Here is a 26,159-nt window from a genome sequence, read left to right as displayed (position 1 = left end):
CAGAGAAAGAGAATACAATGATTTCATATGTATGAGAGCCACCAAATAAATAATATTGCCTTTATTTATATAGCGCTTACAGATTCCACTGTGCTGCACATAGCTCGCCAAATGAGTCCCTGTCCCCAATGGGGCTCACAATCTAATCAACCTACCAGTATGTTCTGGAGTGTGGGAGGAAACCAGAGGACCCGGAGGAAACTCATGCAAACAAGGAGAGAACATACAAACTCTTTGCAGATGTTCAAGTCCCAGGTCCCCAGCTATGCTTGATCGTGGAATAAGAGGGATCGTGGAATGAGATTCATTGGGCAATTCCATAGGATGAAAGAGGTTTTGTTCTTCCTGACCATTCATTTAACGCAAAAGATGAGTAACATTACAGCACAATTCTGATACTCTCAAATAAATGCTCGACTTACCCCTACACCCTGCACCACATGTAATCCACACGCTACTAGGATGGATTTTTAGCCACTGAAAGTAAACATTGAATGTCCCCCTATTACTGTCTCATAATAGTACCCTGAAGAATTAAAAGAGAAGAATGGGCCTAGGTGTATCGACCCTACTCCGGCTCTCTGTTCCAGCACTGTGGGGGACTTTCTGGTAATAGATACGGGTGGCTCGCCTGGAAGTGTCAAGGATCACAGGTGGAGCCATGGTCCAACCAGAGCCATCAATGCCAAGGACCTGCATGACGATGAAACCAGATTAGAGTATGTTCAATTTCTTGACCGATTTGGAAAGCTCTGTGCAGCGGTGCGTAATCGGTGTGCACTATATAAATAAAGGAATTATTATAATTCTTTATTATTTGCAGGGCTCCCTTGAACTTGTCCCTAAATAAATTCAGATCTTATACACAGAATGGGTCTTTACTTCTGTATTACTATTACAGGCGGTCTCCTACTTAAAAACACCCGCCTTACAGGCGACCCCTAGTTACAAACGGCCCTCTGGAAGTTGCGAATTTACTGTACTTTAACCTTAGACTAAAAATAAACAGCTACGGTATATCAGTTATCAAAGACGTCTGCAACGAAGCTTTATTGTTAATCCTGGTTCTTATGACGACCCAACATTTTTAAAATCTAATTGTCACAGAGACCAAAAAAATTTTGGCTGGAGTTACAATTATAAAGTATATAGTCCCGACTTACATACAAATTCTACTTAAGAACAAACTGCCTGTACGTGGCATCTTTCCCGTCATATTGCTTTGTTATCAAAACAAACGTCAAATTTTTATTCTAGTCTCGGTACATGGTCTATGTATAATATAAACCACAGGTGTGACAAATAGGGAAAGTGCAGATGTCTACATTCATTTTGTTAAAAAAAAATATACATATATTGCAGGTATAGCTGGTAATAGAACACTCACCATATTACTCTATACAACTATTTTAGCAATTTAGGTCTGATACCTGCGGTGTCTTAGCTGAAAGTACCAGTGCATATAGTATTATATAGGATTGAAATTGCAGCTTTCATTTTAAATACTTTTTTTTTTTGCTAGATGAAGAGCTGTGGAAATCAGACTACAACTAAAAAGCTGTTAAGATTGGAAACGCATCAGTTTCACATTTTTTTTTTCAAAATCCTATGGATTTGGCTAATTGCTTGAATTCCTCCACTTGTTCTCCATGAATATTACTGATCCTGACTCAGATCTTTCCATGCAATGACATCTTGAGGAATTATATCTAAGAAGACGGCTGATATATAGCTCCGAAAAAATCCCGAGTCGGAGCTCTGATGTATGGAAAAAACTTCAGGCTTTTATTTATAAAATAAACACTTATAATATTAAAAAAAAGAACTGTCTAAAACATGCCAATGTCGTGTATGCAAGCTGAGACGTGTTTCGAGACCCAAAAAATCAGTCACTAGTGGTCTGATATACCTGTATACTAACACTATACCATACATTTGTGGAATGCGGTAATCTGAGGCTGCCCCGTGGATAAAGGCTATACCCATAAGTATTATAAGTGGTTGTGGCTCTCACACAACCCAAAAGGCGAGTGCACATTTATATCCTTACTATACAGTACCAGGGGCGTAACTTGAGGGGGTGCAGAGGGTGCGGTTGCACCCGGACCCAAGAGGCTTTGGGGGCCCATAAGGTCTCACTTTACCATATGAAAACACTAGTACTATAAACAATACATTATAGTCGGGGGCCTGGCACAGACTTTGCACTGGGGCCCATCATCTTCTAGTTACGCCACTGTACAGTACTGCACCATATCAGCACTTTCCTTTTATTTTTACATATATCAACATCTTGAGGAATAAAAGAAGGTGAGCTGAATAGCTATATTTTGTTTTCTATGTATTAGGCTTCATGTACACAACCGTAATTGGGGCCCGAGAGCTAGCCGCAAAAAAATGCAGCTAATTCAGAGCCAACATTGACTTCTATTGTGCAAAATTATGCTACGAATAATAGAGCAGGCCCTAAATCTGACCCAATTTGGAGCATGGCTGGTCATTTCCTATAGACACGGGTAAGGTAAGTGGTGCTTAGGCAATGGGCTGGAAATAGGGGATCACCCCTGTGCACATGAGGCTTTACAGTGACCATACACCTTAGATACTAGTTGGTGCTCTTGACTTTATGTGGTCCCAATAGACAGAGAGAAAAGTTCAGCTGCTGTTGGGGGACATTTGGGGCAGCCCCATGCTGCTCATCCAGTGCTAATGAAATCAACAGGTTTGGTCAATGTTACCTATTGTGTATGGTCGCCTATACACGGCAGTCAGAAGAAAGCAAGCAGAAAGATAGGAGCAAACTATACTCCATGGCAGTCAGAAACTATTCTCTCAGGAAGAAGAAAACACATTACTCACCTTTATGGACAGAGCAGCAGTTAAGCAGCAATGAAGGCTTTAGCCAGCAGAAAGTAAAAAATATCAAGAGAGATGACAATGGGCATCAGTAACACAAGATAACAGTTCTAGCGTCCACATACAGAAAAATCCTAATCGGGTGGGAGATTTCTTCGACAATGAAGCACAGTAGTGTTTAGGAAGACAACATTCACCCATTTAGACCAGACACATGAGGGAAGAAAGACCAAGTCAATGTGCAATCTCTGAAGAAGACCTGATATAACAAATCCCAAGGGAGCGATTTTACAATTCTACAAAATACATTTCATATCATTCATAGGAGCAATGACCGAAGATTGATGTCCCATGTTTTGCTAGTCAACAATGGCGGCTCCTTGACCTGACACCAAAGTGCGAGTCCCAAGTTGCTTTTACGACCACTTAAATCTTGATGGCCAGAAAATAGGACCCTGTAACCCATTTTGCTATTACAGGGCTAACCCAATATTGAAGTCCACTACTTCTATTCACCACACATCTGTAGTAAGGTCCATCTTCACAGACTCTAATATCAGCCTTCCACCGACTGTCACTTTCAAAAATGAACCAACTACATCATCCATCTACCATCGTAAAGGACTCTATCACATAAGGACAACTTATCTCTACTTACCCTGCTCTTTCTTGAAGTCGGTTTCTGACATGGTTACTGGTAAGAGAAGTTCTCCAGGTGTTGGTTGTATCCCAACAGAAAACTTGTCATTTTTAGTGCTTTAAAAGAAAAAAAAACAACAAATAATGTAGAACTATTCATATAAAACAAAATATTACAAATCCAATTCTTCAATTCACGTCATGTTATTATTCAATACTATTTAATGTGACTTTATAGACTAATCTGCACCTAGTTACTTGCTTGTTGTATGCATGTAATGGTTTTAAAGGAAATCTACCACCAGGATCACGTATTGTAAACAAAGTACACTTACATTCTGGTGTGTGCACCATCTGGCAGGATCTGCTCTTCATTTAGCTCCTTAAGCCCTTGTTTTCACAAAATTTTTAGCATAAGTTTTAAAGGGGTTATCCGGGTTTTAAAAACTAGTGAGGGCTAGACTGGGGAGGGCTATTAAAAAAAAAAAACAAAAACATCCACTTACCTCCTCCGGTGCCGCCGATGTCCCGCGCCGGGGTCCCTTCGATCTGTGCCCCTGTTTGTTTACAGGGGCACGGAAGCCACGCACAGGGAGCTTCCGCGATGTGGCCGGCTCCTCCCATCCGTCCCTATCTCTCAGCGTTGTAAGCACTGGGAGATGGTGTCGGCGCACAGAGAAGACCGGCCGCGGCGCGGGACATCGGCAGCGCCGGACGAGGTGAGTACATGTTTATTATGTTTAAATTGCCCGCCCCAGCACTGCCCTCAGTAATTTTTAAAACCTGGATAATCCCTTTAAAGCCTTTTTTTTTTTTTTTTTAAAAACCCTTGTTTTGTTTAACAATCTAAAAGTAGAGTGGATCCTGCGAGAGGGGGCACACACCGACATGTAAGTGCGCTTGGTTTGATCCTGATAGTATTTTTCCTTCAATGTATATTGACACAGTAGCCAAGTGTTTATTTTAGGGTCTTTTTTTTGTGATAAGGTTTTTATAATTTTACATAGCTTGGAATAAGTAAATAGAAGTATTTTTTTTTTTTTAATAATCTAACTATATGCCGAGAGGTAGCAGACAACATCTTGTAGTAAGAACTTCAAAATCTACAGATGGTTTTATTGGTTTAGCAAGGGTTGGACCTTGACTTATCTGACATAGGTGACGAGAGCAAAAAAACCTGATTGCCATACTTTTTTCTATTGAAGAATGACATATTCCCTATTATCCCCACTTGGAGAGTGAGTGGGCATGTATACAATGTGAACTTTGGCTTCACCAGTTTCAAAAGGTCACACTAGTCAGTTGTCTATGAGGATGTCCCAACTCTCTGCTGTTCTCATTGGGACATTATCTGCGGCCAGGTATGTGGCAATGGTTTTGTCATATTGAGAACACTTGCACAATTGGCCATAGAGGTGTGTGTGTGTAGCATCTGACATCTAAGTTATATGCTTATATAGTCATCAAGTGGTCCTCACAACTTTCTTTCATGTTCCCCTATTTTATCATCCATTTCCATTTATATGTATATCGTTTTTTTCCCCCGTCAAATATCTAATGAGGCAACATGTTTTATACTTTTATCCATACTTTACAATAGGTTGTTTCTAAAGACTACACTAAAAATAACCCAGAGCATCCAAAAATAAAACACAAGCAAAGATTGCCATCTTTCTGCCCCACTGAGCGGGAATGTCGCTGCACTATTTGTACTTGAGCATTTTCCTCATTAGTTATTTAACATGGGCAGAGGAACACTGTATCTATGCCCTCTGAAGAGTCATCTATGGACGAAACGCATCAGGGCACGTATATCAACACAGGATCTGGTAGGGGCTGCTGCCAAGGGGACTCAACTACAGGGACCTCTTACATGTAATCTCATCGTGGACTATTGAGGTAATACTTTTCCTTTTTCATTCGCTCTACATTCACTTTGGGGCTCGGCAGCCGCACAACAATTACTGTGCAATGTTCTTTGTGATATTATGCGCAAGATTATATTACCCTAAGAGGTAATTATATAAGAGTTTTAAACTAATATTAAAAGTGAAGTTTAATCACTTTGTGCCATAGCTTTACCTAATGCCAAGTATTCAAGTTATCTCCGATCCCCTAATGCAGTGGTGGCGAACCTATGGCACTAGTGCCAGAGGTGGCACTCAGAGCCCTCTCTATGGGCACCTGTGCCATCACCCCACTGCAGACTCCGCCAGACAGGACTCAAGGCCTCTTGCAGTCCCAGGCAGCCCAGGACCCTAGAAAGAAGCTACAATGATTACCAAAGCTTTTTCTCCTTCTTTCTACTGTATTGGTGTCCTCATGTGCCTACACAATTTAAACATGTGACAGAGCAGGGAGTAATAAGTTACTGTTTATATTGTCGCATCGACACTTTGCGAAAAATATGTGGGTTTTGGATGTAGTTTGGGCACTCGGTGTCTAAATGGTTTGCCATCACTGCCCTAATGTGATCCCCTGCTCTCTGCCGGGGGTCTTGTTCATGGATCGGTGGGTGTCCCAGTATTCGGAAGCACAGTAGATAATTGTTAGAGCTGCTGACTATGTGGTTAGTGACATACCGTAAGTTGTTGAAGGTGACTTATATACAGTGCCTACAAGTAGTATTCAACCCCCTGCAGATTTAGCAGGTTTGATAAGAAGCAAATAAGTTACAGCCTTCAAACTTCAAACAAGAGCAGGATTTATTAACAGATGCACAAATCTTACAAACCAAAAAGTTATGTTGTTCAGTTAAATTTTAATACATTTTAAACATAAAAGTGTGGGTCAATTATTATTCAACCCCTCAAACCACCAGAATTATGTTTGGTTCTCCTAAAGTATTAAGAAGTAGTTCAGGCACAAAGAACAATGAGCTTCACATGTTTGGATTAATTATCTGTTTTTCCAGCTTTTTCTGACTATTTAAGACCCTCCCCAAACTTGTGAACAGCCTCATACATGGTCAACATGGGAAAGACAAAGGAGCATTCCAAGGCCATTAGAGACAAGATCGTGAAGGGTCACAAGGCTGGCAAGGGGTACAAAACCCTTTCCAAGGAGTTGGGCCTACCTGTCTCCACTGTTGGGAGCATCATCCGGAAGTGGAAGGCTTATGGAACTACTGTTAGCCTTCCACGGCCTGGACAGCCTTTGAAAGTTTCCTCCCATGCCGAGGCCAGGCTTGTCCGAAGAATCAAGGCTAACCCAAGGACAACAAGGAAGGAGCTCCGGGAAGATCTCATGACAGTGGGGACATTGGTTTCAGTCAATACCATAAGTAACGTACTCCCGGCAATGGTCTCCGTTCCAGACGAGCACGTAAGGTACCTTTACTTTCAAAGTGTCATGTCAAGGCTCGTATACAGTTTGCTCATGATCACTTGGAGGACTCTGAGATAGACTGGTTCAAGGTTCTCTGGTCTGATGAGACCAAGATCGAGATCTTTGGTGCCAACCACACACATGACGTTTGGAGACTGGATGGCACTGCATACGACCCCAAGAATACCATCCCTACAGTCAAGCATGGTGGTGGCAGCATCATGCTGTGGGGCTGCTTCTCAGCCAAGGGGCCTGGCCATCTGGTCCGCATCCATGGGAAGATGGATAGCACGGCCTTCTTGGAGATTTTGGCCAAGAACCTCCGCTCCTCCATCAAGGATCTTAAGATGCGTCGTCATTTCATCTTCCAACAAGACAATGACCCAAAGCACACAGCCAAGAAAACCAAGGCATGGTTCAAGAGGGAAAAAATCAAGGTGTTGCAGTGGTCAGTCTCCTGACCTTAACCCAAATTGAAAACTTGTGGAAGGAGCTCAAGATTAAAGTCCACATGAGACACCCAAAGAACCTAGATAACTTGGAGAAGATCTGCATGGAGGAGTGGGACAAGATAACTCCAGAGACCTGTGCCGGCCTGATCAGGTCTTATAAAAGATGATTATTAGCTGTAATTGCAAACAAGGCTTATTCCACAAAATATTAAACCTAGGGGTTGAATAATAATTGACCCACACTTTTATGTTTAAAATTTATTTAAATATAACTAAGCAACATAACTTTTTGGTTTGTAAGATTTATGCATCTGTTAATAAATCCTGCTCTTGTTTGAAGGCTCTAACTTATTTGCTTCTTATCAAACCTGCTAAATCTGCAGGGGGTTGAATACTACTTGTAGGCACTGTAATTATTGGTCATTGGTTAAACAAAATGTGCTGGAGACAAAAACGTGAATTAGCAAAATTATAATGCCAAAAAAAAAAAAAAAAATTTATTTCCATTTCTTTAATATTAGAAACTTGACGGATATGGGTTTTGTTTTAAATCCAATAGGTGTCTACACACAAATGATCGATCACTAATACATAGTAACAACACACGTGTAGGATGGTAGCACAGAAATAAATGGGTGAATGCCAAGATTATGGTCAGTATTGATTCTGGATATTCCTATGAGTGTCATTACAATAAGAGAAATATAATTACTGGTAATAGAAAATCAATTGATTAATGTGTGTGGTATTTAAAGAGAATATTTGTAAGAGGTTATTGATGAGAGAATGATAAGATGGAGACAAGAAGTAGTGGCTGCATTATTGATGTGTATAGGCGAATGATATTAATTATGGTAAATAGAAGACACCAAGACAAATGTACAACAACATCCTAACATACGGCGTGTTCACACAGCATTTTAGGGACTGATTTTTGGGACAGTTGTCCGTCTCCAAATATGGTCCGATAATGGCCTCTTCTAACCACAGTGGAAAGCCAAGGAGGGTCGTAGCGATCTCTACTTTTTTCACTTTTTGCACGTAGATAAGCCTCAGTTCCATTATTTATAAAGAAAAATAAACATGGGCTGCAGCACTATTTTAGGATAAATAATTGAGATTTATACTGAAAATTTATAAAGTAAACTTGATTTACAAGCCATGAAAAAGTCATAATTCCTAGTGTATGGCCAAGAAAGGCGACCCCCTCCAGCCACCTTTACATCAATTGGCTGGGGATGCCACATTCTGGATCCTTAGTCTATTGGGCACATTGTGTGACGGTGGGGATTATCACGACTGGGCAAACAATGTTAACTCCGATGTAAAATTAGTCTTAGCCCACAGTTTTAATGCCATGGGACACTTGCCGGGGTGGGGGATGAAGCATTTTTGCATTTTTTGCCTCCAATTGAATTCACAGTAGGCACATTGTCAATTTTTTTCTAAAGAAATAAATAAACATTAAAAAAGGAAATAAAAAAAATCATTGAAAACAAAAAAAGAACGAAAATTCTGTGTGCTAGTAATCGTGTTATAATAATATCAAAAATAAATTTGATTACAGTAGGAATGGAAACAAAGCACTAATAATGATATAGATATATAATTACTATGAATTGGTGTCCTAAAAAACTGAACCTAGCTGGAAGCATCCTCAAAAATCAATTATTCATCACTGTCTCTTTTTGTGCTTTCAAAACTACTCCTAGATTTTCCAATATTCTTATTACTGTAAAAATTCACTTCTAAGAACTCATAATCCTGAAATACAAATCGCTTTCCCACTACCCATTTTTTTCAATTTACGAGAATTAAAAAAAACAAAAAAAAACAACCCCACAAAAAAACACATTTTCTAACTACAGCTCATATCACCCACAGAAATTGATCTTTTTTTCATACCGCACAGGTATCCAGCACTTGTTATGCAAAACACATAGCCGGTGATTGGCATCTAAAGTCAATTGATCTGCCCATTACCACTATCTCCCTGCCCCCAGAGGCTCTGCTATAAAGCTATTGATCCGCACAGTGCCGATCGGTTTCCATTTTCTGATTTTGGGCAGGCCAATTAAGAATGTGAATAATTGTGATTACACCGCTTCAGGATCAATTACATCTGATGCAAGACAAACTGCTTGTACTGGAGCAACCCAAAGAAGATGATTATGACGATTGATGCTTTTATGTTCTGTGGTTCTTGAAGAAAGTATAGAAATAATTGTGAGAGAACGCAAATCCTCAACATGTGAGTTGTAGTTACAGCAGTGACTCTCTGAGCGCACAGAACAATGGTGTATTGTGTGTTCACTTTCTAATTTCACGAAGACTAACCCACATATAAATCATCATGATTCGGAGTCAGCTATTATGCTTATCGTGTGTGATTTTACTAAGTATCGCATTAACTTTTACATGTTAGTCTGCCGGTACACAATATTGTGCATCTAAAAGCCATTTAAAGTTTCAAAGTTGTGTAGGTCTTACATATCCCAAAATCCAGACACCTTTACACAGTATGCTATACATTTGGAAATCTGGAACAAGACTCATTTCACCAACCTAATACCCCAAATATAAAATAAATGAAGAATTACTAAAGGTGTTGTCAACCACAGGAGAGGGGGGGGGCTGTTTTACCAAAGCGGGGAGACCTCATTGATATATAACATTTAAAGATGATAATGTCCTTCTCCCAAGGCTATGCTAAATTTGGATTCTTTTACCTCCATATTTTTTGTTGAGGGGTTGGTGCACCCAAAGATGGAGACTGACGGACCAATGTTGATCCTGACATTACAACTACTGTTTATTACAGACGGTCCCCTACTTAAGGACACCCGACTTACAGACAACCCATAGTTACAGACAGACCCCTCTGACCTCTGGGGAAGCTTTCTGAATGCTTTACTATAGTCCCAGACTGTAATGATCAGCTGTAAGGTGTGTGTAATAAAGCTTTATTGATAATCCTTGGTCCCATTACAGCAAAAAATGTTTAAACTCCAATTGTCACTGGGCCAAATTTTTTTTTGTCTGGATCTACAATGATAAAATATACAGTTTCGACTTACATACAAATTCAACTTAAGAACAAACCTCCAGACCCTATCTTGTACGTAACCTGGGGACTGCCTGTAAATTCCCTTACAGAATCCATAGTATACACCCAGATTTTTTTTTTTTTAATTGGGAAATGTTTCTCAAGACAGACCACAGGAGCTACATATCCCACCTTTGCCACTACCTCAGGAGAAATATCCTGTCACCAATTTGTTCAAAGAGTGGGTGGAGGTGGCTGACATGTTCTACTGCCTCTGGTTCTGCCCAGTCATCCAGTCCTTCTGGGACAGCGCACAAACTACCTGTGACCTCTGGTTGGGCCCTTTATGGCCACCTACAAAGTGTTCTGTATATCCGTTGCGGTCACCCACCATCAATTTTTGGAGAAACTGGTTATTTCTCTATATACTCTATAGTGAATTAGGTTAAGACCTCAGATCGAAAGAATTCCAGAAATCTTTTGAAAACTGGTGCCCTATTATTGATATTTTGTCTACTCATGTGCACACTAATATCTACAAAAGCTTTAGTTTTAGAACAATGCCTGTCCTCAACCCAACCGTGGTGCACTCTCCTGCATAAATTATTTTGCAAACATAAATTTTATTAATAGTTGCTTTTGATGCAGGGCGTTATTGTGAATGCTATATTGGGATCGGGAAGGAATTTTTCACTACGTACCTTATAGAGAGATGAATACATGCATTCCCCATGAATCATGTCTCATTTACAGAATCAAGCCAGGTATATCACTCAGGGTTAGAGTATCCAATTCATTCTGGGGGAAAGACGATAGAAGGCCTGTGTGTGACCTGTATCCAGGATTCTTAGGGCAATAAAGTGCACCTGTTGACGGATGACATGGGTACGGTCCTTGTCAGGACGGGAGTATTTGGGGCTATAGGGACCATATAGTGTTTAGGGTGAGCATATACAATATCCCCCTCCCTTAGGTCCACTACAGGGATACATATCCTGAAGCCTGATACTCATCCTGGTAAGATTGTTCCATTTTTTACACCTTTATGCTGGTTTGTTTTTTGTATAAGTGTATATATATGAGTTTTGGAAGTGACTTTTTAAACCATTTATACTATTTATAAAAGTTAAGTTTGAAGGGAATTAGTCTTTTTGCTTTGTTGGTATTTATTTAAAGACTAGAGGAGTACAATCGTATATTGTTATAGGTAAAGATTTGGCTATAGTCACATTTACAGGATCAAGGTCAATTTCTTTTTGGTGCTTCCAGAAACATTTGTGTGTGTCTTTTTTTTGCTTTGTCTGGGATTTTGACTCGTTTCATCTCATCTTAGAGGGTGATATATCAGGCATGTGTCTCTTTTTTTTTTTTAAGTTTTAAGTTCTTCTGCAACCCCTTAGTAAACTTTTGTCTACACCTGCTCAGGACTGGAGTTTATTTGTGCCAAAATGGCACCATTTTTCAATAATATCCGCTACAATTGCAATTTTTTTTGTACAGCAACATCTACAATTTAAAATATGCCATGCGCAGCACTGAAAATTTCCTGCACGTCTAACTGTGCTAGGAGAGTCGCAAATTTTGCCACAAATATGCAAATGCACCACAGAAAGTCACAAATATAAGAGAAAAAAAAAAAAAAAGAGAAAAGCCTAAGATAAACAACCCCCTTGGCCTACACTGAAAAAAATGCTATTATGATGAAGGAAAATGCACTACAATAGAAACTTCCACGTTTTTCATTCACATAGAAGGTGAAATGTGTATGGTCCAATTATCTTGACTTGAGTCTAGTCTGAATGCACAGCCACCTTGGCCTTCTCAATAAACCCTAAAAAGTATACAGTACATGTTCAATTTTTATCAAAATAGTTAGACAACTGTGGGTTCCGGGTCCTCCGGTTTCCTCCCACACTCCAATAACACACTGGTAGGTTGACTAGATTGTTAGCCCCACGGGGACAGGGACGGATTTGGCAAGCTCTGTGCAGCGCTGCGGAACCTGTGTACGCTATATAAATAAAGGAATTATTATTATTATTCCTAGTTTTGTCCTAGCATCAAATTTGTGAAATTGTCTCCTTACCCTAAAGCGGACAGAACAGAACTGCTGACAGGCCCTCTTTAATGACTAGGTATAAAATGACAGGTCCATGTTCTACAATACATTGATTTTCTATAGTTATCAGCTCACACGTAACTTTTCAGTGCTCCTGGGGTGTGGTGCTAGGATGATCAAGACTAAAGACCAACTTCTGTATAAAGAGACTGGGAAGGGCAAACTTAGAGATTACCTTCTAGAAATGTACATTATGAATAAAACCTACAAGACATCATGCACTGGGTTCAGAAAAGTTCACTTCCAGCTCTGTCATTGAGATAACATTGCTGGAGATCACAAGGAGTAACATCCACCCGGTGTGTAGAGGAAATCTATTTATAGCGCGGTTGGTCATCGGTGGCTGTTCAGTAATATTGATCGGCCTTGTTTGTCTAATAGGAAAATAATAAACAATTACTTTGCAATGGCAGAATAAGTAATCAGTTTTTATATATCTGATATCGCAAACCTCCCTAAACATAAAGGTGATGATCTGCATAAATCAATGTGCTATGGTACAGTGCTCGTATTTATCATTGCAAGCATCCTTTATTCAACACGCGAAAAGTCAGATTGTCCCATCAATAATCTACCTGTTCTACAATACCACACACTCTGGAATGATATTCACAATTACTCAGAGACTTTATTACAAGGTTTCTCTTCAATCTGATATTTTGAAGGTAATAGTGCTTCCATGTTCCCCCGACAAAGGTTCATGTTCATGCTGAAATACTGCTTTATCATATGTGTGGTCCTTTAAAAGGGGTTATATATTATAGTTATTATACAGGCAGCCCCCGGGTTACATACAAGATAGGTTCTTTAGGTTTGTTGCAGATGAGATTTCTGTGTCTCTATGCTGTGTAGCTGTAGCCACGCCCCCTGCACAGAGCTCAGAGACACTGGGGCAGATTTACTTACCCGGTCCTGTCGCAATCCACCGGCCGATTCGGATGCGCCACAATCCGATCACGTGTGCCAAATACCCGGGGCAATTCGCCGCAAACCGGAAAAATTTGGGAAACCTGACGAAAATAAGCGATTCGGGGCCCTTAGTAAATGACCACCACTGACTAATCGCATCCTGCCAGGACATCATGAGCAGAGAGAGAGACTGCAAACTTCAAGGAGATAAGTGAGCGTGTGGCACTATATTGTGGGTGTTGCCGAGTGGTGCAGGCACGATCCTGGGCCAGCAGCCTAGCACCCAGCCGGCAGGAAACCACCAAGCATATTTATACGCATGGTGGTTTTTCTGGGGGGTAAATAAGCCTCTACAAGTGTTGTAGAGGCGTTATTGCGATCTCAGATAATCTAACCACTTTGTCACCCCACAGAACTAGATGGATAATAATGTGTCTGCTTAGAGGCCCCGCCCACACCCTGGAATTGTGCACTGAGCAGCCTAGGGATTGATAGGAGCTAAAACAGCAATAACACTGAGTAAAATTGTAAAGGGTTAAAATTATCTTTATTGTGTTAACATAACTAGGGGATTAAAATGTGAGAATTTTCCTTCATGGGAAAAACCATTTAATGGTGTCATCATGTAATATTCTGTACAATATACGGGGAAACATTGTACTCTTGCAAATTTATACCTTGGATGCCTAATTTTGTTGTCCGTTTTTTTTTGTTTGTTTTATAACTGCAATGGAAAGGAGTCAGATCCCAATATTTCAATTTTTTAAAAAATGGTTTACGTTTTAATTACCACCACCACTATTACACCATTATTATTATTGAAGCCAATCAGCTCCCTAAAAGTCTCCAGGCAGCTGGGACTGAGGAATAGGTATTATAGATCTCATAGAAGAGGAATGTACCCTCTAGCTAGACCACAGTATGTGAAGGGTTAATGATCTGCGATTTGTGATTATAGACTGTGCTGCTGGTTTCTTTTTGGGTAAACATGGTCAAATTGCACCATCTTTCTCCGATTCTTCTGCTTACAAAGGCAAATGATATCTTTCTGGTCATAAGACATGGCACCGGACGGACATCATGTTGTGGTATTTACTTTGCAAAACAGGAGGGTGAACCTATAGCCCAGTGTGTGGTCCAGAGCTGCTGTAGAACTTCACTGTAAGGAGGAAGATGATGCCTCCTGCCATTCACTTGATAAAAAGTATACAAGATATACGCACGTTTTTCTTGAAAATAAAAGTTCTGCAGCAGCTTCTGCATTGGACACTATACAAAAGTCCTATTTTTGGGCCTTCTGCATAGACGGGCAAAAAATATATCGCACCTTTACGCAGATCCATAAAGTAACGCATTGTTCCTTCCTTTTCATTAGCATGTAGAACAGAACGGCGGATACAAGATGCCTATTTATAGTAATGCAACCTACCACAACTGGAAGCTGGCAGTCTGAGTGGAATCACAAAAGTCAATACCCATTGAGACAGTAATGGATCCCTCTGGCTCCAGAGAATCTGCAAAATAAAATGTTTTCCCCAAATAAATTTAGAAAGGTAAAAGAAAATCAAATAACAAACACCAGTCAGCATGCACATGCAATAAAAATGCTTGGCTTATCACATTAGCGGCTGGGGAGGCCGGCTACACATGAGACCAGGTTTCCCTGTCAGAAAAACAAGTATAAATAGGAGCGGCCCTTCAGCAAGTGGCTGTGATATCATGTGTTACCGGGGTAAATTGGATTTTAGTTAATGTCGTATTTGTTCCTTATTCACATAAATACAGCTACATTGCCTGTAGGTCAGATGTAAAGAGGTGGGCTCCCGACTACCAGGATTTACCAACAGGACTAGAGACATAAAGACTAATCCCATTAGCTTCTTTCTCAATATGTTCTTTCACATACTAGAACTAAAAAAGGGAATTAATCTCTTCAAATACTAAAAGATTGGCCAAGGTTGACAACTATTCCTTCCGACTCAACTAATATATAACATCTGATTAAAGTTGCAATCCTGCTCTGCAGCACTGGGTGGGTCTTTCAGCCTGAAGAGCTTTCTGCTCTGTGCTGCTCCACAGCCCCACCCCTCTGCCATAAGTAGGAGCTGTGTCAGGATTTTGATAAGAGACTTACAGCAGTCACTCGCAGCAGAGGGGAGGGGCTGTGGAACAGTTCTCAGCAAAGAGCAGAAAGCTCTTCAGGCTTCAGAGGAAAAACAGGAGCTCCAAACCTGGATTAAAAGTTAACTTTTTTTGCACTACAAATACATAGGTATGTTACACAGCTGTCCAGGGCCTAAACCTAGTACTCTCATAAGTATGTTAAGTTAATCATTGATGATGGATTCACTTTAACCCGATTTGAGGTAGAAAAACAGCAAACACGCTGAAGCATATTCTTTAGAGATGAGCGAACATGCTCGTCCGAGCTTGATGCTCGGTCGAGCATTAGGGTACTCGAAACTGCTCGTTACTCGGACGAATACTTCGCCCGCTCGAGAAAATGGCAGCTCCCGCCGTTTTGCTTTTTGGCGGCCAGAAACAGAGCCAATCACAAGCCAGGAGACTCTGCACTCCACCCAGCATGACGTGGTACCCTTACACGTCGATAGCAGTGGTTGGCTGGCCAGATCAGGTGACCCTGGGATAGACTAGCCGCTGGCCGCGCTGCTCGGATCATTCTGTCTCTGGATGCCGCTAGGGAGAGAGCTGCTGCTGGTCAGGGAAAGCGTTAGGGTGTTCTATTAGCTTACTGTTAGGCAGGAGTGATTCTCAAAGAACCCAACAGCCCTTCTTAGGGCTACAATAACGTTCTACTTTTTTTATTTTAATTTGCATCTTTTACCATTTTGTGAGGAATTAGCAGGGGGACTTGCTACCGTTGTGTTTAGCTCTTAGTGGCACACATATCCATAGCAAAGACCGAAGTGGGAAAATTCAGTAGGGGTTGGATTTCTATTAGGCAATAACTCAGTGTCATCTCATGTGGCATAGTAGTGTGCTTCCTTTGATACTTGGCTAGAAAATAGCCATAGGAGAATACAAACAGCTTCTTGAAGCCTACAGTAGCGTTCTATATATTTGATTTCTGGTTGATCTGCTGGTGGCTGTAGTTTCTGCAGTGCATGTACTTGCCAATTCTGAGCAATTTGTAGTGAGACTTGCGACCGCTGTGTTCTGCGCTTAGTGGCGCACATATCCATAGCAAAGGCCGAAGTGGCAAAATTCAGTAGGGGTTGGATTTCTATTAGGCAATAACTCAGTGTCATCTCATCTGGCATAGTACTGTGCTTCCTTTGATACTTGGCTAGAAAATAGCCATAGGAGAATACAAACAGCTTCTTGAAGCCTACAGTAGCGTTCTATATATTTGATTTCTGGTTGATCTGCTGGTGGCTGTAGTTTCTGCAGTGCATGTACTTGCCAATTCTGAGCAATTTGTAGTGAGACTTGCGACCGCTGTGTTCTGCGCTTAGTGGCGCACATATCCATAGCAAAGGCCGAAGTGGCAAAATTCAGTAGGGGTTGGATTTCTATTAGCCAATAACTCAGTGTCATCTCATCTGGCATAGTACTGTGCTTCCTTTGATACTTGGCTAGAAAATAGCCATAGGAGAATACAAACAGCTTCTTGAAGCCTACAGTAGCGTTCTATATATTTGATTTCTGGTTGATCTGCTGGTGGCTGTAGTTTCTGCAGTGCATGTACTTGCCAATTCTGAGCAATTTGTAGTGAGACTTGCGACCGCTGTGTTCTGCGCTTAGTGGCGCACATATCCATAGCAAAGGCCAAAGTGGCAAAATTCAGTAGGGGTTGGATTTCTATTAGGCAATAACTCAGTGTCATCTCATCTGGCATAGTACTGTGCTTCCTTTGATACTTGGCTAGAAAATAGCCATAGGAGAATACAAACAGCTTCTTGAAGCCTACAGTAGCGTTCTATATATTTGATTTCTGGTTGATCTGCTGGTGGCTGTAGTTTCTGCAGTGCATGTACTTGCCAATTCTGAGCAATTTGTAGTGAGACTTGCGACCGCTGTGTTCTGCGCTTAGTGGCGCACATATCCATAGCAAAGGCCGAAGTGGCAAAATTCAGTAGGGGTTGGATTTCTATTAGCCAATAACTCAGTGTCATCTCATCTGGCATAGTACTGTGCTTCCTTTGATACTTGGCTAGAAAATAGCCATAGGAGAATACAAACAGCTTCTTGAAGCCTACAGTAGCGTTCTATATATTTGATTTCTGGTTGATCTGCTGGTGGCTGTAGTTTCTGCAGTGCATGTACTTGCCAATTCTGAGCAATTTGTAGTGAGACTTGCGACCGCTGTGTTCTGCGCTTAGTGGCGCACATATCCATAGCAAAGGCCAAAGTGGCAAAATTCAGTAGGGGTTGGATTTCTATTAGGCAATAACTCAGTGTCATCTCATCTGGCATAGTACTGTGCTTCCTTTGATACTTGGCTAGAAAATAGCCATAGGAGAATACAAACAGCTTCTTGAAGCCTACAGTAGCGTTCTATATATTTGATTTCTGGTTGATCTGCTGGTGGCTGTAGTTTCTGCAGTGCATGTACTTGCCAATTCTGAGCAATTTGTAGTGAGACTTGCGACCGCTGTGTTCTGCGCTTAGTGGCGCACATATCCATAGCAAAGGCCGAAGTGGCAAAATTCAGTAGGGGTTGGATTTCTATTAGCCAATAACTCAGTGTCATCTCATCTGGCATAGTACTGTGCTTCCTTTGATACTTGGCTAGAAAATAGCCATAGGAGAATACAAACAGCTTCTTGAAGCCTACAGTAGCGTTCTATATATTTGATTTCTGGTTGATCTGCTGGTGGCTGTAGTTTCTGCAGTGCATGTACTTGCCAATTCTGAGCAATTTGTAGTGAGACTTGCGACCGCTGTGTTCTGCGCTTAGTGGCGCACATATCCATAGCAAAGGCCAAAGTGGCAAAATTCAGTAGGGGTTGGATTTCTATTAGGCAATAACTCAGTGTCATCTCATCTGGCATAGTACTGTGCTTCCTTTGATACTTGGCTAGAAAATAGCCATAGGAGAATACAAACAGCTTCTTGAAGCCTACAGTAGCGTTCTATATATTTGATTTCTGGTTGATCTGCTGGTGGCTGTAGTTTCTGCAGTGCATGTACTTGCCAATTCTGAGCAATTTGTAGTGAGACTTGCGACCGCTGTGTTCTGCGCTTAGTGGCGCACATATCCATAGCAAAGGCCGAAGTGGCAAAATTCAGTAGGGGTTGGATTTCTATTAGCCAATAACTCAGTGTCATCTCATCTGGCATAGTAGTGTGCTTTGATACTTGGCTAGAAAATAGCCATAGCAATAGGATAGCATTGTTTGGTTTTAAAAACTCAAAAAAAAACAAAAAACACAAAAAAAAAAAAAAAACACAAAAAAAAACAAAAAAAAGTAAAAAAAAAAAATAAAGTTATAACTCTCATTTTAAAAATGTTTAACCCGAGGGCTAGGGGTAGAGGACGAGGGCGGGGACGTGGGCGTCCAACTACTGCAGGGGTCAGAGGCCGTGGTCCTGGGCGGGGTGAGACACCACCTGCTGATGAGGGAGCAGGGGAACGCCGCAGAGCTACACTCCCTAGGTTCATGTCTGAAGTTACTGGGACTCGTGGTAGAGCACTGTTGAGGCCAGAACAGTGCGAACAGGTGATGTCGTGGATTGCTGACAATGCTTCGAGCAATTTGTCCACCACCAGTCAGTCTTCCACGCAGTCCACCCATGTCACCGAAATCGCCACTCCTCCAGCTCCTGCACCTCAGCCTCCTCCCCCCCAGTCTGCCCCCTCCCAGGAAAATTTGGCATTTGAACCGGCATACTCTGAGGAACTGTTTTCTGGACCCTTCCCACAGTCACAAACCACTTGTCCGGTTGCTGCTGAGCAATTTTCCGATGCCCAGGTTTTCCACCAGTCACAGTCTGTGGGTGATGATGACCTTCTTGACGTAGTGGAAGTGTGTAAAGAGGTGTCCGACGATGAGGAGACACGGTTGTCAGACAGTGGGGAAGTTGTTGTCAGGGCAGGAAGTCCGAGGGGGGAGCAGACTGAGGGATCGGAGGATGATGAGGTGACAGACCCAAGCTGGGTTGAGAGGCCGGGTGAACACAGTGCTTCTGAGACGGAGGAGAGTCCTCGACCTGAACAGGTTGGAAGAGGCAGTGGTGGGGCCAGACGGAGAGGCAGGGCCAGAGCTGGTGCATCAGCGCCACTGTCAACTAGTGAAGCTCCCGTGGTGAGGGCTCTTGCGGCGAGGGCTAGATCTTCAGAAGTGTGGAGGTTCTTTAAGGAAACACCGGATGACCGACGGACTGTGGTGTGCAACATTTGCCAAACCAGGCTCAGCAGGGGTTCCACCACTACTAGCTTAACTACCACCAGTATGCGCAGGCATATGAATGCTAAGCACCCCACTCAGTGGCAACAAGCCCGTTCACCTCCGGCCGTGCACACCACTGCTCCTTCCCCTGTGTCAGCTGCTAGTCAGCCCCCTGCCCAGGACCCTGGCACAAAAACCCCATCGTCGCCTCCACGATCCTCCACAGCATCCACCAGCGTTCAGCTCTCCATACCCCAGACGCTGGAGCGGAAACGCAAATATAGTGCAACCCACCCGCACGCCCAAGCCCTTAATGTGCACATCTCCAGATTGCTTAGCCTGGAGATGCTGCCCTATAGGCTAGTAGAGACCGAGGCCTTTCGCAACCTCATGGCGGCGGCCGCCCCTCGGTATTCGGTCCCCAGCCGCCACTACTTTTCCCGATGTGCCGTCCCAGCCCTGCACCAGCACGTGTCAGACAACATCATCCGTGCCCTGACCAACGCCGTTTCTGACAAGGTCCACCTGACCACGGACACGTGGACGAGTGCTGCCGGGCAGGGCCACTATATATCGCTGACGGCACATTGGGTTAACTTGGTGGAGGCTGGGACCGAGTCTGACCCTGGGGCTGCTCATATACTGCCGACGCCGAGGATTGCGGGGCCTACCTCGGTCCAGGTGTTTCAGGCCTACTATGCCTCCTCCTCCTCCCACCCCTCCTCCACCTCCTCCTCCGAACTACCATCCGTGGGCACGGCGCCATCAGTCGGTAGCTCTAGGCACAGCAGCAGTGCCGTCGCTAAGCGACAGCAGGCGGTGCTCAAACTGCTGAGCCTAGGCGACAAAAGGCACACCGCCCAAGAGCTATTACAGGGCATCACGGCGCAGACTGATCTGTGGCTGGCACCGCTGAACCTCAAGCCGGGAATGGTTGTGTGTGACAACGGCCGTAACCTGGTGGCGGCTCTGCAACTCGGCAGACTGACACATGTGCCATGCCTGGCCCATGTGTTAAATCTGATAGTGCAGCGTTTCCTCAAGACATACCCCAATCTGTCTGATTTGCTCACGAAGGTGCGCCGCATCTGTGCGCATTTCAGGAAGTCCAGCCCAGATGCTGCCACTCTCAGGGCAGCGCAGCGCCGCCTCCAACTGCCTGCTCACCGACTGTTGTGCGACGTGCCCACGAGGTGGAATTCAACACTGACCATGTTATCCAGAGTTTACCAGCAGCGCAGAGCGATTGTAGACTGCCAGATGTCAACTTCCACCAGAACTGGTAGTCAGGTCAGTCAGCTTCCTCAAGTCTACAATGAGGAGTGGACGTGGATGTCTGATATCTGTCAGGTGCTGAGTAACTTTGAGGAGTCAACACAGATGGTCAGTGGCGATGCCGCCATCATCAGCCTCACCATCCCGCTGCTTGGCCTGTTGAAAAACTCTCTGGTCAGCATGAAGTCGGAAGCTTTGCGCTCGTCACAAGAGACGGGGGAAGAATATTCCCTTGTTGATAGCCAAAGCACCCTGAGGTCTGTTTCTCAGCGCATATCGGAGGAGGTGGAGGTGGAGGAGGATGAGGAGGAAGAGGAGGAGAATGTTGGCGAGACACAAGAGGGGACCATTGTTGAGTCCTTCACTGTTCAGCGTGTATGGGCAGAAGAAGAGGAGTTGGAGGAGTTGGAGGAGGAGGAAATGGACAGTCAGGCCAGTGAGGGGAGTGAATTCTTACGCGTTGGTACTCTGGCGCATATGGCAGATTTCATGCTAGGCTGCCTATCCCGTGACCCTCGCGTTCAAAGAATTTATTCCAGCACCGATTACTGGGTGTTCACTCTCCTGGACCCACGGTACAAGCAAAATCTTCCCACTCTCATCCCTGGAGAGGAAAGGAGTGTGAGAATGCATGAATACCAGCAGGCCCTGGTGCACAAGCTGAAACAGTATTTCCCTTCTGACAGCGCTAGCGGCAGAGTGCGTAGTTCTGCGGGACAAGTAGCGAGGGAGAGTAGGCGAGCAGGCAGCTTGTCCAGCACTGGCAAGGGTACGCTTTACAAGGCTTTTGCCAGCTTTATGTCACCCCAGCAAGACACTGTCACCTGTCCCCAGTCTCGGCAGAGTAGGGCTGATCTTTACAGAAAGATGGTGAGGGAGTACGTAGCTGACCATACCATCGTCCTAAATGATCACACAGCTCCCTACAACTACTGGGTTTCAAAGCTGGACATGTGGCACGAACTGGCGCTCTACGCCTTGGAGGTTCTTGCCTGCCCTGCCGCTAGCGTCTTGTCCGAGCAGGTTTTCAGTGCAGCTGGTGGCATCATCACCGATAAGCGTACACGCCTGTCGACTGACAGCGCTGACAGGCTGACGCTTATTAAAATGAATAAAGGCTGGATTTCTCAGAATTTCCAATCTCCACCAGGTGAAGGAAGCTCAACCTGAATAATTGATCCACTCCTCCTCCTCCTCCTCATTTTCCTCCTTCTCCTCCTCTTTGTACAGTAAAGCAGAGGAAACTGGCTATTTTTTGACAGGGCCCACTGGCTCTTGCTATAGTACTTCATGCATTTAATTTTTCTGGAGGGCCACCTACCCGGTCCTCTGTTTGAAACAATTTTTGTGAGTGCCACATACAGGCACTCAATCTATTCCATTTTACTGCAAGGCCACCTACCTGCTCCTCTGGTTTGAAACATTTTTGGGACTGCCACATACAGGCACTCAATCTATTCCATTTTACTGCAGGGCCACCTACCTGCTCCTCTGGTTTGAACAATTTTTGGGACTGCCACATACAGGCACTCAATCTATTCCATTTTACTGCAGGGCCACCTACCTGCTCCTCTGGTTTGAACAATTTTTGGGACTGCCACATACAGGCACTCAATCTATTCCATTTTACTGCAGGGCCACCTACCTGCTCCTCTGGTTTGAACAATTTTTGGGACTGCCACATACAGGCACTCAATCTATTCCATTTTACTGCAGGGCCACCTACCTGCTCCTCTGGTTTGAACAATTTTTGGGACTGCCACATACAGGCACTCAATCTATTCCATTTTACTGCAGGGCCACCTACCTGCTCCTCTGGTTTGAACAATTTTTGGGACTGCCACATACAGGCACTCAATCTATTCCATTTTACTGCAGGGCCACCTACCTGCTCCTCTGGTTTGAACAATTTTTGGGACTGCCACATACAGGCACTCAATCTATTCCATTTTACTGGAGGGCCACCTACCTGCTCCTCTGGTTTGAAACATTTTTGGGACTGCCACATACAGGCACTCAATCTATTCCATTTTACTGCAGGGCCACCTACCTGCTCCTCTGGTTTGAACAATTTTTGGGACTGCCACATACAGGCACTCAATCTATTCCATTTTACTGCAGGGCCACCTACCTGCTCCTCTGGTTTGAAACATTTTTGGGACTGCCACATACAGGCACTCAATCTATTCCATTTTACTGCAGGGCCACCTACCTGCTCCTCTGGTTTGAACAATTTTTGGGACTGCCACATACAGGCACTCAATCTATTCCATTTTACTGCAGGGCCACCTACCTGCTCCTCTGGTTTGAAACATTTTTGGGACTGCCACATACAGGCACTCAATCTATTCCATTTTACTGCAGGGCCACCTACCTGCTCCTCTGGTTTGAACAATTTTTGGGACTGCCACATACAGGCACTCAATCTATTCCATTTTACTGGAGGGCCACCTACCTGCTCCTCTGGTTTGAAACATTTTTGGGACTGCCACATACAGGCACTCAATCTATCCCATTTTACTGGAGGGCCACCTACCTGCTCCTCTGGTTTGAAACATTTTTGGGACTGCCACATACAGGCACTCAATCTATTCCATTTTACTGCAGGGCCACCTACCTGCTCCTCTGGTTTGAACAATTTTTGGGACTGCCACATACAGGCACTCAATCTATTCCATTTTACTGCAGGGCCACCTACCTGCTCCTCTGGTTTGAACAATTTTTGGGACTGCCACATACAGGCACTCAATCTATTCCATTTTACTGGAGGGCCACCTACCTGCTCCTCTGGTTTGAAACATTTTTGGGACTGCCACATACAGGCACTCAATCTATCCCATTTTACTGGAGGGCCACCTACCTGCTCCTCTGGTTTGAAAAATGTTTGGGACTGCCACATACAGGCACTATCCAAATTAAATTGTCTCCATAGCAGCCTCCACACGTTGTCTCCATTGCTACCTCCAAAAGTCGTCCATATAGCTGCCTCCATACATCGTCCCTTTATCAAACGAGGTGTGTCAGGCAGAAATTTGGGTTGTTTTCATGGATTCCACATCAAAGTTGTTAACTTTGTCGCCACCCTGCTGTGTTATCCACAAAATATACTGGCAAACTTTTACCATTTAGGGATATTATTTCAGCGCTTCTTGCGCATCTGTTTACATTCCCCTCACCCGGCATATCCTAAACTTATAAGAACGCTACTACACTTGATCTTATACAAAAGGTTCTTAGAAGTGCTGTTTGGGGAGTAGCCTAGAGACAGGGGCTTGGATTGGCGAAAGCTCGCCTGGCAGCGGAACGCCAGCTCCATGCGCATCATGCGCTTCTTGCGCATCTGTTTACATTCCCCTCACCCGCCATATCCCAAACTTATGAGAACGCTACTACACTTAACTTGGTGCAGGCTGGGACCGAGTCTGACCCTGGGGCTGGTCATATACTGCCGACGCAGAGAATTGCGGGGCCTACCTCGGTCCAGGTCTCAAAGGCCTACTATACCTCCTCCCACCCCTCCTCCACCTCCTCCTCCTCCGAATTACCATCCGTGGGCATGGCGCCATCAGTCGGTAGCTCTAGGCACAGCAGCAGTGCCGTCGCTAAGCGACAGCAGGCGGTGCTGAAACTGCTGAGCCTAGGCGATAAAAGGCACACCGCCCAAGAGCTATTACAGGGCATTCCACATCAAAGTTGTTAACTTTGTCGCCACCCTGCTGTGTAATCCCCAAAATATACTTGCAAACTTTTACCATTTAGGGATATTATTTCAGCGCTTCTTGCGCATCTGTTTACATTCCCCTCACCCGCCATATCCTAAACTTATAAGAACGCTACTACACTTGATCTTATACAAAAGGTTCTTAGAAGTGCTGTTTGGGGAGTAGCCTATAGACAGGGGCTTGGATTGGCGAAAGCTCGCCTGGCAGCGGAGCGCCAGCTCCATGCCAAGATCCAACTAACATAGTTTTAACTGCAGCACCTTTAATCTACTACTAGTTCACTGCCTCCATACATCGTCCCCTTATCAAACGAGCTGTGTCAGGCAGAATTTTGGGTTGTTTTCATGGCTTCCATGTTAACTTTGTCGCCACCCTGCTGTGTAATCCACAAAATATACTGGCAAACTTTTATCATGTACCGATATTATTTGAGCGCTTCTTGCTCACCTCCTTTGGTTCCTCTCTGCCACCCATTGGTTTGAAGCCTGAGTCCATTTAGGGTATGTCGCCATGACACTCTCTAGCCTGCTGCCGCTGCCTCTGCATGCCGTCCCCTATAGTGTCAGGGTCAATTATTGGATGTTTTAGATGCTATCTAGCTTCATTCTGTCACTCTGTCATGGCCATGCTGTTGCCCATAATTTTGGCATAATGGTGCGATTATGCAGCCTCAGAGGCATCCATGCATGCTGCCCCTGCTGTTTCCTGTCCATTTCCGTGGTGTTTCCATCCTTTTCTGAGGTTCCCAGGTGTTTGGCCAAGCTTCCCTGTGCAGAGCCTTGGTCCCCTTGAAAAATGCTCGAGTCTCCCATTGACTTCAATGGGGTTCGTTATTCGAGACGAGCACTCGAGCATCGGGAAAAGTTCGTCTCGAATAACGAGTACCCGAGCATTTTAGTGTTCGCTCATCTCTAATATTCTTCTAAAAAAAAAAAAAAAATTATTTTTAGAAATGAAACAAGTTTTCCCAATAATGTAAGTCATGAACTATGTTATGTTGATATCAAGAGCCATGTACAGAATGGTCTAATTCTTTGTCGTTGTCATTAAAGTGCAATGGAGTTTAGGCCCTTGGAAGTATAGATGTTTTTTTCAAAGTACAGCTCCTGACCAGGCCATGTGCCAAGAACAGCCCCATATCTCCATCTTCGTCAATGGGTCCACGTTTCAGTAATCTCAGTTGCAGTCTACAGTAGTCTGTGCAGAGGAAGAAACTGAAGGTCTTTCATACAGTGATCAATGGAGGTCCTAGTACCCAAATGCAATGTACATGATGTCATACCCAAACACAAGTTATAGGTCGTAACTATAGAAGTCAACAAGGTTGTGGTTTCAACAGTGTCCAAGAGCCTGTGAGCTACCAAAAGGTAGGAATAATTATGAGATCCATCTTTAAAACCTGCTTATTGGGGGAGATTTATCATATGCCAAAGGTTTGTGTGCCCCATCCTCCGGATAAAT

General features: G+C 43.6%; 1 protein-coding gene across 2 annotated transcripts in view; it reads right to left on the bottom strand.

Annotated features, from left to right (window-relative positions):
* AP3B1 (adaptor related protein complex 3 subunit beta 1) overlaps window positions 1-26,159 on the bottom strand; it is a 157,361-nt gene that overhangs the window by 16,941 nt on the left and 114,261 nt on the right. For both annotated transcript variants that reach the window (XM_072137879.1, XM_072137869.1), the window contains exons 24-25: window positions 14,778-14,862; window positions 3,515-3,612 (exon numbers count right to left, since the gene is read on the bottom strand). In XM_072137879.1, coding sequence (XP_071993980.1) covers window positions 3,515-3,612; window positions 14,778-14,862 — 183 coding nt within the window. The remainder of the gene's footprint in view (window positions 1-3,514; window positions 3,613-14,777; window positions 14,863-26,159) is intronic.

The sequence above is a fragment of the Engystomops pustulosus genome, chromosome 1 (assembly GCF_040894005.1).
Source record: "Engystomops pustulosus chromosome 1, aEngPut4.maternal, whole genome shotgun sequence".
Lineage (NCBI taxonomy): Eukaryota > Metazoa > Chordata > Amphibia > Anura > Leptodactylidae > Engystomops > Engystomops pustulosus.
Note: the sequence above shows the minus strand (reverse complement) of the source record. Positions and strands in the feature narration are given on the sequence as shown.